This window comes from Andrographis paniculata, unplaced genomic scaffold, assembly GCF_009805555.1.
Source record: "Andrographis paniculata isolate CXL003 unplaced genomic scaffold, ASM980555v1 Contig75END, whole genome shotgun sequence".
Taxonomy (NCBI): domain Eukaryota; kingdom Viridiplantae; phylum Streptophyta; class Magnoliopsida; order Lamiales; family Acanthaceae; genus Andrographis; species Andrographis paniculata.
Genome location: NW_026137612.1, coordinates 927170 through 942017, shown reverse-complemented (window position 1 = coordinate 942017; position 14848 = coordinate 927170). Strand labels below are relative to the sequence as shown.

The following is a 14848-nucleotide window of genomic DNA, read 5'->3' as shown; positions in this document are numbered from 1 at the left end:
AATATTCATTGTTTTTTAATGTCATGTTAGACTAAATGAACCAATCTTAATGGACTTAGAGAGTATTAAAATATAATTTTATATTCAAAACATCATATCAATTTATATAATGATATCACATCAATAATTATTTTAATTCAAAATTTCACTGTTTATAAATAAGACACCAACTTTTCGTAAATAAGAAATCATGTCTAGAAGTTGTAGTAAGGTTTATTGAGCATTGCTTTTGATTTGGTCGTATTTTCATGCATTTTTTTTCCTTATATAGTTTATAATTATATGATACTCCCTTCGCCTCACTTTACTATTGCTATTTTTTTTTATTTTCGTCTGTCTCATTTATTTTTGTTATTTTTAAAATATAATTATACACTTTAATTTTATTTTAAAATTTTTTATTTATAATTTTTTTTAATTTTAATTAAACTAATTAGTTATTTTAATCTTAATTTAAAATTATTTTTATTATACGATAATTATTTTCACTAATATATTCTTAATTATTTATTAAATATATTCCTCCTAAATTTTCGTGTCTATAGTATATGGAACACGATAGCCGCCACCGAGAGAGTATATATGTATATATATTATTAAAATTACACATAAAATATCTGAAACACAAATAAGCATACCCATTGTTTCTTGTTTAGTTTTGTGTTGTTTTTTGTTCCCTTGAGTTGCCCTTTTGTTTGCGTTGTTTTGTGCATGAAAATGAAAGATGTGATCTTTTGTGAATCTATTTTAGATTTTTATTATTTAGTTTCTAAATTTTTAAATAAATTATAAAATTTCTATCAAATTATTATTTAAATAAAATTTTATTTTTTTAAAAAAAAATGAAGAAACACACGGTGGACTTTAGGGATGTCAAATAGGACGGGTTAGTCCCGGACCTGTCCCGGACCCAGTCTTAATAGGACGGATTCGGGTCTAAATAATTTGGTTCAGGACAGGTTGTGAATTTTGAGTTTTAGACTCGGCCGGATTCGGGGCGGGTTATGGGTTTTATTATAAACCCGCCCCACTCTGGACCCGGATCCGGACCCGGATATTTTAATAGTTATTATAATTTATTTATATATTTATACAATATAAATTATATTATTTATTTATTTAATTTTTTTAATATAAAATAGAACCTTAATTCTAAATTAAATTATCTTTGCATTTATTTCTCCTACAATTTTCTTTATAATCGGGGTTATGTTGACCTTCATTACTACGGACTATCGTCAATATTTGATTGTTCTTATTTTTAGAACTATAATTTTTTGGTAGTTTAATGCATACTTCTTTTAGTATTAAATTATTTTTTAAAAAAATTATTTTATTTTTTTCTTAAAAAAAAATGAGTTTATCGGGTTGATACCAAACTCAGAGGGTTCGGGGTAGGATAGGTCCTGAAACTGGATTGAAGCGGAACGGAGCAAGTCTTGGGTTCCAATATTTTTTAGCGGGATGGATCCCGAGGCCTACAAAACCCGTTGTGAACCGCCCCGCTAACATTGCTAGTGGACTTGGAATATAACAACTCATAGTAATTCACTAATATTCTTTTTTTAAAAAAAAAATAAAAATAAAAACTCACTAGTAAACTTTTGATTACATTGATTTTAATGGTCTCAATAGGACAGATAAAATTTTGAGAAAAATTTCTTATTATTTAATTTCTTTCCATAGATTATATATGAATATAATCATACTACGTTAATTATTCCAAAGGTATTAGTTTATTTTTATGAAGAATTTAATAAATATTATTAACTCCGTGATCTAATTATATATATACATATATTTTTTGTAAAATACATAAGAAGTGGAAATAAAATTGAACGACAAAAATAATATATTTTAGTGATAATAGATCATAATTTTTTTTAATGTAAAAATTATTTTACACTTAATATGTAAATTAATACTCCCTCCCTCCACGGATAAAGTATACATTTATTTTTGGCGCGGAGTTTAAAAAATAATAGTATTTTAATTATAGTGGGTAGGTAAAAATAGTGTAATGATATTTTTGCCCTTGCTTTTTGGTATAAAAGTAATGATGTGATGTAAAGTAAGGATATTTGTGGAAAAAAGTGGGGTATTTAACGAAATTGTTACTTTGTAATTAGACGTCCCAAAATAAAAATATGTATACTTTATAGCTGGAAGTATATAACTGTTACTTTCTAATTTTTAGGACCAATAAAAAAAAAAGCAGTCCAACCCGGATGATCAGCCCATCTAGCCCATGAAGAAGTTCAGTTTGGCCGGTCCCGTCCAAGATGTGTTGACGTGTCCAAATGAAATCATGGAGTAGCCAAAGAGAAAGCAAAATCTTTATCCAAAGTTGGTTGGGAAGTTATGGGAAGTAAGAAAATCTTTCTTTGGTTTTTTTTTTTTTTTTTTTTTTTTTTTTTTTTTTTTTTTTTTTTTCTTGCATTAGTTCTCATATTTTTTTGTTGGCTTATTATGTTCGTTGCTACACTTGTTTCCATTCAACCTTTGTTTATTTCTATATTTTTGCAATTTACATTCATCTCGATAAAATTCATTTTCCAGCTTTTATATTATATTATTGCCCATCTGTTTGATTTAATTTTTCTTTAATTTTTATCATATCAAACCACCCCTGAATTAATTTATTGCGGTGAATTCCACTCGAATCCGTGTGTGCATTAATTCTTAATGCGAGATCAGTTCGGACACTTTCTTGAGGAGGCCGAAAAATCTAATTTTACGTCGATTTAGACAAGTCTAAATTTGTTTGGCTGCCATCGACAAATTTTAACGATAACATAACGATATTGATATAAATAAATACAAGTTCTTGTTGTTTCTCATAGACTTGTATTCTTAACATGCATGCAGTGTGGAATTTATATGTATGATAATTTCAATCAACATATGTAAGTTTTTTTTTCCTGAGGATTTAGAGTAATTAAATCCTTAATTTGTAACAAATGTAGTGTCCAAATGTTTGATTGTAAAAAATTAGGGAAAAAAGAAGAATGTGTGAAAAATTAAATAAATTATGGGAATAAAAATAAAAAAAATTAAAAAAAAAAAATTGATTGAAATGTTGAAATATGTGCTTACAACAATTACATCGAGCTTATTTATAAAATCTAAATGGTGTATGCGAACGAACCTATTTATAAAATTTAAACTGTGCTTGTGATCGGATACGATGTTTCTAAACTACTATCAACGTGAAGGGATGCAACCTTTCGGAACATAAATAATAATTTTTCGGGAATTAAAACTAATTAATCTATTTATTTTTCAACTTTAAATATATCTGATTTTGGGATTTTATCCCGATACCAAGTTTACATAATCTTTAAACTCGGTAACAGATTTTGATATCATTGTCAATCAAAACCCAAGATTTATTATCGAATAATCAATATTTTAAATCTAAAATCAAGATTCAACCGTATTATCCGCAGCCGAATTGGAGAGGTACAGATCCGTAAATTTGAGAGGTACGGCCCCGTAAACTTGCGGCTGGTCTAATTTAATATGAAATCATCGTATATGTATACATCAATCTCAGTCTCGTACGGCCAAATATTCGGTCTAATTTCATACTCCCTCCGTCCGCTTACAAAGTTTATATATTTCTATTTTGGGACGTCCAATTATAAAGTTTATATTTCATTAAATACACTATTTTTTTCCACAAATACCCTTACTTTACATCACATCATTACTTTTATACAAAAAAGTAAGGGCAAAAATGTCATTACACTACTTTTAACTACTCACTATAATTAAAATACTATTATTTCTTAAACACCGCGCCAAAAGTAAATGTAACCCTTGTAAATGAACGGAGGGAGGACAAAACTATCGTATACGTATATATCAATCTTTGTTTTGGTACATCCAAATATCCAATCTAATTTGATATGAAACCATTGTATATATATACACGTTCAAATTCAAAATTTTTACTATTGAAATCCCAAACTCAAAATCCAAACTTTGGATCAAACACACCCTAAGTAACTTCCCCTCCCAACTGAATTCTTCTATCACTAGGTCTACGAGGTGTTCTGGCAACTGCAGATGCTGGGCTGATCTCTCATCATATTTGGACCTTCAACTGCAACAGGATTGGCCATTATCAAATTTGGGCCTTGTTTTGGGTGTTGGTTACAATAATAAAAGAAGTTAGGTTGTGTTTGGTACAAATAAATAAGGGATAGAGAAATGAAATTGTATCATTTATCTTGTTTGTTTCAGTCAGAGAAATAAAATTTGAAAAATAAATTATTTTCATTTTTTTTTTTATTTCTCTCCTATACCCGCACATGGAGAATGTATTATTATTTCTCTATGTTTCCATTTCTCAACCGAATTAGAACGAAAATTTAAAACTTGTGTTAGAAGAATCTAAAGTTATTATTATTTTTAATTTGTAATAATTTTTTATAGAAATGGATGAAATTAAGCGTTAAAATATCTGACAAATATTAATGAAGGGCACAGCCTAAACCTAATAAATTAGTGAAGAGAAATTAATGCAAGTGAAGTGAGTGAGGACAAAATTCCAATTGGTTCTAAATATAGCCAAACTCTATCTATCTATCAGATACTAACAAACACATTGATATAAAAATAAAAATAAAAATAAAAATAAAAATAAATTCAAAATTCAAAAAGATTGACATTACACATTCACACAACAAATCTCCTTCATCTTCTTCCTCTGAAAGAAAAAAAGATTCTTTCTCTGCAAATTCACGTGCCCTGCCATGGAGAATTCCCGGCGCCGGCCGACCCGCCTGAACAAGTACGCCCTCCAGTGCGCGATTCTCGCCTCCGCCAACTCAATGCTCTTGGGCTATGGTCAGTTAGATGAAATTTTTGAGTTGTAATTAATTTCTGTTTTTAGGGTTTTCAGTTTGGGAATTTGGGATTTTGCAGACATCGGAGTGATGAGCGGCGCGGCGCTGTTCATCAAAGAGAATTTGGGGATCTCGTCGGTGCAGGAGGAGATTCTGGTGGGTTCGCTGAACGTCTTTTCGTTGTTCGGGTCGCTGGCCGCCGGAAAGACGTCGGACTGGATTGGCCGGCGGTACACCATCATTCTGGCGGCGGCTACTTTCCTGGTTGGGGCGATTTTAATGGGGTTAGCGCCGTCGTTCGCGTTCCTCGTCGCCGGAAGAATCGTCGCCGGCGTCGGAGTCGGGTATTCTCTGATGATTGCGCCTGTTTACACGGCGGAGGTCTCGCCGGCGCTGACCAGAGGGTTTCTCACCTCCCTGCCGGAGGTCTTCATCAACGTCGGAATTCTGATCGGATACGTCTCAAATTACAGTCTAGGAGGTCTTTCTCCGAGATACAACTGGCGGCTGATGCTCGGCCTCGCCGGCGTCCCCGCCGTCGCCATCGCCGCCGGCGTCCTCGCCATGCCGGAGTCGCCGCGGTGGCTGGTGATGAAAGGCCGGATGGCGGACGCAAAAAACGTGTTGCTAAAAACATCCGAAACCGAGGAGGAGGCGGAGGCGAGGCTGACGGAAATCTCCGCCGCCGCCGCCTCCGGCGGCGGCGGCGGCGGGCCGTGGCGGGGGGAAGGCGTGTGGAAGGAGCTCCTCTGTCCATCGCCGCCGCTGCGGCGGATACTGGTGGCGGCGATCGGAATCAATTTCTTTATGCAAGCGTCGGGAAACGACGCCGTCGTCTACTACACGCCGGAGGTGTTCAAAGCCGCCGGAATCCGCAGCCGGAAAGGCCTCGCCGGCGTGACAGTCCTAATGGGCATAGCCAAAACCTTCTTCGTCCTCGTCTCCGCCCTTTTCCTCGACCAGTACGGCCGCCGCCCGTTGCTTCTCCTCGGCACCGCCGGGATGGCGGTTTCCCTCGCCGGGCTCGGGCTCGGGTCGAGATTCCTGGGGCGGCGCCGCCGCAAGCCGGCGTGGGCGATAGCCCTGTGCGTGCTGACGGTGTGCGCCGACGTGTCGTTTTTCTCGATCGGGCTCGGGCCGATCACGTGGGTTTACTCGTCGGAGATATTTCCGATGCGGGTTCGGGCCCAGGGGACGAGCTTGGCGGTGTCGGTGAACCGCCTGGTGAGCGGCGCGGTTTCGATGTCGTTTCTGAGCATTTCGGAGAAGATTACGTTCGGCGGCACGTTTTTTGTGCTGTCGGGGATGATGGCGGCGGCGACCATTTTCTTCTACCTGATGCTGCCGGAGACGAGGGGGAAGAGCCTCGAGGAGATATCGGAGCTCTTCGATAATCGGAGTTCCGGCAAGACCGCCACTGCGGAGGCGGACTGATCGGAATTATTTCCGGCGAGACAGCCGTGGCGGAGATTGATCAGAAATTTGGTAATTCTATTCACTATATTTAATATTTGTTTATATTTTTTATTTGAAAAATATCTTTTTTGTTTATTTGTTTGTTTTCTGAGTTGTACAAATATTAGAGCCTTTTCGGTTAAGCGGTGACAGTGGGATTTATCATCAACATTTTGCTATATATAAATATTATTAAAAATTAAAAAAATCATGTTAATTGGAAAGCTTTATTGTATATGTATACAATATATATATATTAATATTCTAATTAGTTTTAATCATCATGTTCTATTATTTAGAAATAAAAGTAAAAATTACATCAGCATATATAGTCTAAATCTCAATTATATCACTTTTAATAAAAATTCAATAATGTATATTCATATTTTGAATTACAATATATTTTTATTTTGTGAATATATTTTAAATACTTAAAACCTTTTTAAATGGGAGAGGATATACTCCCTCCGTGGACGGAAAGGTGACGTTTGTTTTTTGTACGTAGATTTTTTAATATTGGTGTTGATGTAAATTTTTAATAATAAAAAGTAAAATCCGAAAATAAAAAATTATTTCCGATTTGATAGATGAGTGTCTGAGATTAGAGATATCTAAACACTGTAGAATACATAAAATAAAATAGAGAAAATAAAATAAAAGACTGGAAAATAGTGGTGATCTCCAAAAACAATTCTCTTGAATTTGATGTCGGTTGAAGATGTCTTTTTTCGAACAGCACCGGATCCTTAAATAACCATGTTAAAGAAACGTTTCGAACCGCTATCTGGTCGGTTACCATAACCGCTGTTAAACGTGTGTCAACCGTCCTACCACGTCCGACCTTCAAAAACCGTTCGCCAGTTGCAACTTCCTCCAACCGTTCGCCAGTTGCAATTTCCTCCAACCGTCCCAGAACTGCTCTCTCACCCGACCTGCACATGCTACTTCACTGCCCAACCTCATTACGTCCGACCTTATCCTGCCTCATCTCCACACCAGACCTTATCATACCCGACTTTCGAATTCAGCCTGTTTGCGCCCGACCTTTAAGCTTGGCCCGACCAGGTCCGACCTCATTGTCCGACCTTATTGCACCCGACCTTACTTGGTCCGAACTCCGCAACAACCGACTGTGGTCCCGACCACAGAGCAACCAACTGTGGTCCCGACCACGGACCAACCGACCTTGGTCCCGACTGCAGACCAACCAATTGTGGTCCCGACCACAGAGCAACTGACTGTGGTCCTGACCACGGACCAACCGACCGGCTCTATTTGCCTTATCCCCTTAGATGGACAGACTGTCCTCTTGACAGACCGTCTGTCCATATTTCTTCCTTGCATGACCTTCCTCTTGACAGACCTCCCCGTCTGTCCGACTTCTTTTTCCCGACTTCTGGGCCGTTTGGCTTATATCCAGACCCATCCAGAATCCTAATGCCATTATTTATTATTATTATTATTATTTTTTGTGCTCAACAATAAGCCTCCTCCTCAAGACTCCTAAACGTCACTTTCAGTGATGTTTTAGGAGTTTGCAGGTCAGCATCTGAGGCTACGTCAGCCTCAGATCCGACCTACATCTTCCGAGGCTACGTTGGACCCGACCTCCATTTATCGCGGATTGGTGGTGGTCTGCACGTTGATCGATCTTGCACTAACATTGCTTCAGCATCTCCCCCTTGACGGAAGTCGTGATCATTTTCTCTAAAAAGGGATTCTAACCTCCCTGCCTTGGATGCGAGACTTGTCAGATCTTCCACATCGTGAGCAGTGAGTGCCTCTCTCAACCGATCATGCATATTGCAGACTACTAAATTGATCAACTCTTTTTCATTGATTACTGTAGGACATTGTCCTTTCATCAACCGTATCCTTTCGATGAACTGTGAGGCTGACTCTTCCGGACATTGTTTCATTTCCAACAAATCGGAAAGAGAAACGGCTGGTAAAGGGTTGAAAAATCTAGCATGGAACGCCATCTCTAAACCTTCCCAAGTTTGTATTTGCCCAGGTGGCAGATTTACAAACCATGAAAAAGTTGTCCTGGTAAAAGACAAGCTAAATAGTTGCAGTTTATAAAAAGGGTTATTACCGACTTCTCCTAACTGTGCTGTGAACTGACCCACATGCTCTATAGTGGAGGATCTGTCTTCTCCTGAAAAAACATGAAAGTCTGGCGGTTGATAATTCCTTGGGAGAGGATAATCGTTGATGATTCTCTCTAGAAATGGTCTCTGATAAACCGGCATGTTCATCGTCTGTGAATTCATTCCAAAATGCACCCGTAAAACTTGAGCGATGTCCTCCGGATCTATCATTGGTGGAACCGGATCGAACACCGGAATGGGATGAATAGTCTGTTCCCCAAACCTCTCTTCTCTAAGGATGGTTGGCTCGGCTGGGAGGAGATTGTGAGCCTGTCCTCCCAATCTTTCTTCTCTGGTGACAGTTGGCTCGGCTGGGAGGGGATTGTGAGCCTGTCCTCCCAATCTCTCATTCGGCTGGGTATTATCAACCCTCGGTCCCAAATGAACATTATCTAGGAAAGTTATAGGAGTCTTCCCCATATTTGTTCAGTTGAAAGTTGTGACGCTTGGAAATGTACTGTCAACGTATGTTGGCGCTGCAAACGTTGATCCTGGAAAAGTCGCCTGAAAACGAGAATGTGACATGGCTGGAGGCATGTTTGAATGCAGGGTGAATCTGGAGAACGCCTGATCCAATGTGTTCTGCATTAGATTTTGGTGTTCACGCAACATGATGTTCTGTTGCTTGCGCAACATATTCTGCATAGCCAAAGTTTGTTGATTGTTCAATTGTTGAACATAAGACAACCAATCGGTAGGTGGTTGGGGAATCTCCCCTGGATTTGGCATGACTGGTGGTGAAATATTTTCTCCCACCGGTGCTGATGATGATTGAGGTTGTGTGCCTGCCATATTGATTTTTCTGATGATTCGGCCAGACCTTAATCATATGAAACTCTCCGTTGACGTAAGATCAACAATCTTGCCTTTGCTCCCACTGTGGTTGCCAAATTATTGATGTAAATTTTCAACAATAAAAAGTAAAATCCGAAAATAGAGAAATATCCCCGAATTTGATAGATGAGTGCCTGAGATTAGAGATCTCTAAACACTGTAGAATACATAAAATAAAATAGGGAAAATAAAATAAAAGACTGGAAAATAAAAGTGGTGATCCCCAAAAGCAATTCTCTTGAATTTGATGTCGGTTAAAGATGCATTTTTTCGAACAGCACCGGATCCTTAAATAACCCTGTTGAAGAAACGTTTCGAACCGCTATCTGGTCGGTTATCATAACCGCTGTTATCCGCCCCAAAAGTTCTATTCTATTGACATGTGTGTCAACCGTCCTACCACGTCCGACCTTCAAAAACCGTTCGCCAGTTGCAACTTCTTCCAACCGTTCGCCAGTTGCAATTTCCTCCAACCGCCCCAGAACTGCTCTCTCACCCGACCTGCACATGCTACTTCACTGCCCGACCTCATTACGCCCGACCTTATCCTACCTCATCTCCGCACCAGACCTTACCATACCCGACTTTCGAATTCGGCCTGTTTGCGCCCGATCTTTAAGCTTGGCCCGACCAGGTCCGACCTCATTGTCCGACCTTATCGCACCCGAGCTTACTTGGTCCGAACTCCGCAACAACCGACTGTAGTTCCAACCACAGAGCAACGAACTGTGGTCCCGACCACGGACCAACCGACCTCGGTCCCGACTGCAGACCAACCAATTATGGTCCCGACCACAGAGCAACTGACTGTGGTCCCGACCACGGACCAACCGACCAGCTCTATTTTCCTTATCCCCTTAGATGGACAGACTGTCCTCTTGACAAACCGTCTGTCCATGCTTCTTCCTTGCACGATCTTCCTCTTGACAGACCTCCCCGTCTGTCCGACTTCTTTTTCCCGACTTCTGGGCCGTTTGGCTTATATCCAGACTCATCCAGAATCCTATTGTCATTATTTATTATTATTATTATTATTTGTGCTCAACAATTGGTATTATATTGGATTGTATTAAAAAAAGACAAAAATACCCATATTAGTATGGTGTAATATAAAATTGACGGCATTTGTGTAATATATTGTAGGTTGAAAGAGTTTATTATGTTAAGTAGATAGTACAGTTACTAAATTAGAAAATAGTAACCTTATTTTATAACGGACGAAAATGAAAAAAAAGTAACATTTCAATAGGACAGATGGTGGAGTATTTATTTTTATATTAAATTTTTATTATTAAATATTAAATAAAATTAAAGGATGAGATTAATTCCAGCCATCTTATTTATGTGGAGTATTTCATTATGGTATCCATGCCGCTTTAAAATTTACAAACATATTTAATTAATGTTTTAATATGAATTTTTATGAATATTACAGTGTTGTCATTTATATCTTGTAAAAGACATATTTTTTTTAAAAAAAAATTAATATATCAAAAATATTCACTATTTTTATATATTCTACGTCAATACATTTTCTTTCAAATTATCTAACAAAACAAATACACTCATCATATTTAAAAATATCTTATTTCCAAAATATTAAGAATAAATAAACAACCCTAACTCATTACTCATTGGCTTGGATTGAGGAGGTTAGGCAGGTCATTCCCTTCTTTTCATTTTCAATGGCCAGTTCAAATCTATAGTATCATTTTCAATAATAATAATTATTATAATAATAATAATAATAGTAATAATTAATAATACTTCTCTATATGAGACAATTTCATTATTATTTGTTTTATTTAAATTTATATATAATTTATTTTATACTAAATAATTTTATTTATTTATAAATTTACTATTCATATTTTAAAAAACAATAATCAATTCATTGTTCTTACATATATATATATCATGATAGGGTTATATATATATATCATATTCATTCGTAACAATTCAATTTAAAATATTATTTCTTTCATTCGCCTTTAACGGTCACATTTATCTTTTGTGTTATTATACTTAATATTAAAAATATCTCTATATTTATAAATTTTTTGGTACAAGTGTCCTTCTACAAGTATTATAAGACACTAATTAAAGTATTTTTGTAATTTTTTTAATTTCTACTACGTTTTGATATAATAATTAATATTAAAAAATCAACACGTAAAAAGTAAAAAAAATTTAGAGCCAAACGGATGTAGTATTTTTTATTTAAAGATTATTATTATTATTATTATTATTATTTCTCATGTCAACTAATATTATGTTACTATTTATTTTTTGTTTTATGTAAAATTTATTTATAATAAATAATTTTATTACTTTTATATTAAGAAATAATAACAATTTATGACTAATTTTTTTATTTACCTACTATGTTTTTTAATCGATTCTTTAATAAATTTTCTATAGTATCTAAAATTTCATGTTATATATTTACTTTGATATTAAAATATAGTATTATTTTTTAGTATTTATGTTAAATTAAATCTACATCATTTTATCTCATTATTACTCTCCCTATTCATTATTTGAATTTTAAATCTATTCATTTTTGCAGTTGATCTATACTAATTTTACTTCAACCATAAACTTTAATTTTTCAAAGGTATATTCCATATATATTCCTCTTTTATATTATTTTACATAACTTTTTATATTTATAAATTACACCCCAATTTTAATTTATTTTTACAATATAACCCAAATATATATAATTACACATTATTTTTAAAAAACTATATAATTATATATCACTCTTCGAAAGGTAATATTATATATCACTTAAAAAAATAATAAAATTATACATTATTTTTAAAAAATAAAATTATCTCACTTTTCAAAAAATAAAATTATACATAATTTTTCAAAAAAATATAATTACACTATATTCCAAAAAAATAACAAAAATACACAAACTCTACTCCATTTTGGAGTGGAGTGTACAGTGTTACTCCATATTTGTAGTAACAGTGTAGCGGACGGCAAAAATGGGGGGAATTTGGGATATATGCAGTGGGTTGGAGTCGGAGTTGCCCTAACAAGGAACAACATTTTCGCATATTACTGCTAAAAGTTTTTATATTATTTGTAGGTTTCTTTTACAGTGATGTTTGGATATTAGTTATTAGTATGCCTTGAAAATATACTTGAACTCCTTAATTATATAGACAATATAATGTATTTTTGTACTCTCTCCGTTTCAGAACTATAGTCTTAATTGAGTTAGACATGAAATTTAAAGAATATTAATATTATATTGATAGTAGGTAAAAAATATGAATAAAAAACCTTTTTACCCTTGTGAGTGTATTAGTATAAAAAGTAGTGACAACTGTGTAATAAAAATAAACACGTAGGGGTAGTTTTGTGGTGATATGATTATTTATGGAAATAAGATTATTCTTTCAAGGACGGACAAAAATGATAAATAAGACTATTGTATTGGGACGGATGAAGTATAATGTATTTTTCGTCCCAATTAAAAATATTTATTTTACATAATTTTTTGTTTATCCTTCCTCTTAAAACAATAATGTTAGTAATTCATTTATTTATTTATTTTGTCTGTCTCAAAATAAAATCTCACTTTCATAAATAATTTTATCATCGTAAAATATTACACAAATATCATTACTTTTTTACACAAATATACTATTAATAATATTTAGTCTTTCACTATCTATTTATTTTATAATAATATATTTTATTTTTAATATAATATTATTATTTTTTAAATTTCGAGTCGGATCCAAATATTTTTATTTGGACGGAGGGGATATTATTTTTTTAACTTAAAAAAATAGTTCCCTTCTAACCCGATTCTGGTTCTGCCACTGACTTCATGGATCACCAAACAACAACGGAGTCTCAATAAAAACCTTTCCTTCTAAATCCAAATCACCACCGTGATGCCTTAGAGCACATACAATGGCTCACGTGTCTCTCACGTGTCCAAGTAGGAATCGATCCCTACATTCCGAAACCCAAATTCTTCCGCAATGGCTCATTTCGAGAAAAAAAAAAAACACAATACAAAACCCTATTTTTTGGTCGAGCTTCACCGGATTTCACACCATTTTGCCGAATTTCACAGAGCTTCACAAAGCTTCATCGGAGAAAAAAAAAAGTCTCGTCGGATTCCACCCCTTGCCGGATTTCACAAACCTTCACCGGATTCCACCTCCTTGCCAGATTTCACAAACCTTCACTGGATTTCACTCAACTTCGCTGGTGGTTGCTGCCCGCAACAGATCCCACTGCCGGCCGAGCTGTCAGCGTGTAGAAGAGCAGTAGAGACAAAAAGGGAGGAGAGACAACACCCCTTCTCTTCTGCTGGATGGCCACTCACGTCGATGGAGGGTTCAAATGTGGGATTTCACAGCTTTGCTCCAGGATGACGAAGACGAAGATGTTGACGGAGGAGAAGGAGAGAGAAAGAAGAATGAGAAAAGTGCCCCGAAGCCCCTTCGCCTGCACCAGGTCCTGGGCGACGCCAACTCGAAAGAATGATATTATTTTATTATTTTTTATATGAGTAGTTTTGTTAATATTTAAATATTTTTAGCACTATATTGTACTAATTTATACCATATAAATATTATTTTATAGAGAATAAAATTTTATGTGATAAAAATAAATAAAAATATTTATTTATTTATTTATTATTAGCATAAATTAGTTTTACAAAAATAAAAAGAAAATAGAGTTTTAAATATAAACAAAAATATTTGTTAATTGATGAGAAAAATAAAAATAAAGAAGCTTTGAGTGGAGTAAATGTTACTCCCTCCATCCTAGATACCGTGTCTGCTACACTGTAGATACGGTATTTTAAGAATGGTGTAATTAGTAAATAATTAAGAATGTATTAGTGAAAATAATTATCGTATAATATAAATGATTATAAATTAAAATTAAGATAACTAATTAGTTTAATTAAAATTTAAAAAAATAAAATTAAAAAATTTAAAATGAGATTAAAGTGTGTAATCATTTTAAAAAAACAAAAGTGACATGGTATGTGGGACGGACATAAATGGCAACGTGGACAAGGTATCCGGGACAGATGGAGTATAAATTTAATTAAATTGATTTATATTTGTTAATTATATTTAAGATTGATAAATTTACCCAAAAATGAAAGTGAGTAATCTTGTGTGAAACGGACAAAAAAGAAAAGATCATCTTTAACGGAACAGAAAGAATATAATACATTTCTTCGATTATGATGCTTATTGTAGATTTATGAGTGTCATACTTATTACTCCAGTTAACACTTACAAAAATATTATAGATAAAATATAAAATATAACAAATACTTCCTCCGACCCAATACAATAGTCTTATTTATCATTTTTTTTTTCGTCTCAAAACAATAATCTTATATCCATATATAACCATATCACCGTAAAATTACCCCTACTTTTTCATTTTTATTACACAATTGCTACTATTTTTACACTAATACATTCACAATGGCAAAAAAGTCTTTTATGTATACTTTTTACCAACTACCAATATAATATCAATATTCTTTAAATCTCG

General features: G+C 34.6%; 1 protein-coding gene across 2 annotated transcripts; it reads left to right on the top strand.

The window, feature by feature from the left end:
• The first annotated feature begins 4646 nt into the window (after positions 1–4646).
• On the top strand, positions 4647–13512 carry LOC127266309 (polyol transporter 5-like). Of its 2 annotated transcripts, XR_007842123.1 has the most exons (3): positions 4647–4854; positions 4933–6338; positions 13398–13512. XR_007842123.1 is itself a non-coding variant. In XM_051296514.1 (2 exons), exons 1-2 carry the CDS (start codon positions 4761–4763, stop codon positions 6285–6287), a joined length of 1449 nt encoding a protein of 482 aa, XP_051152471.1. In that variant the 5' UTR covers positions 4648–4760; the 3' UTR covers positions 6288–6477. The 2 variants fall into 2 exon arrangements, 1 of the variants encoding a protein (XP_051152471.1); XM_051296514.1 differs by lacking the exon at positions 13398–13512 and having other exon boundaries at positions 4648–4854; positions 4933–6477.
• The last annotated feature ends 1336 nt before the right edge of the window (positions 13513–14848 follow it).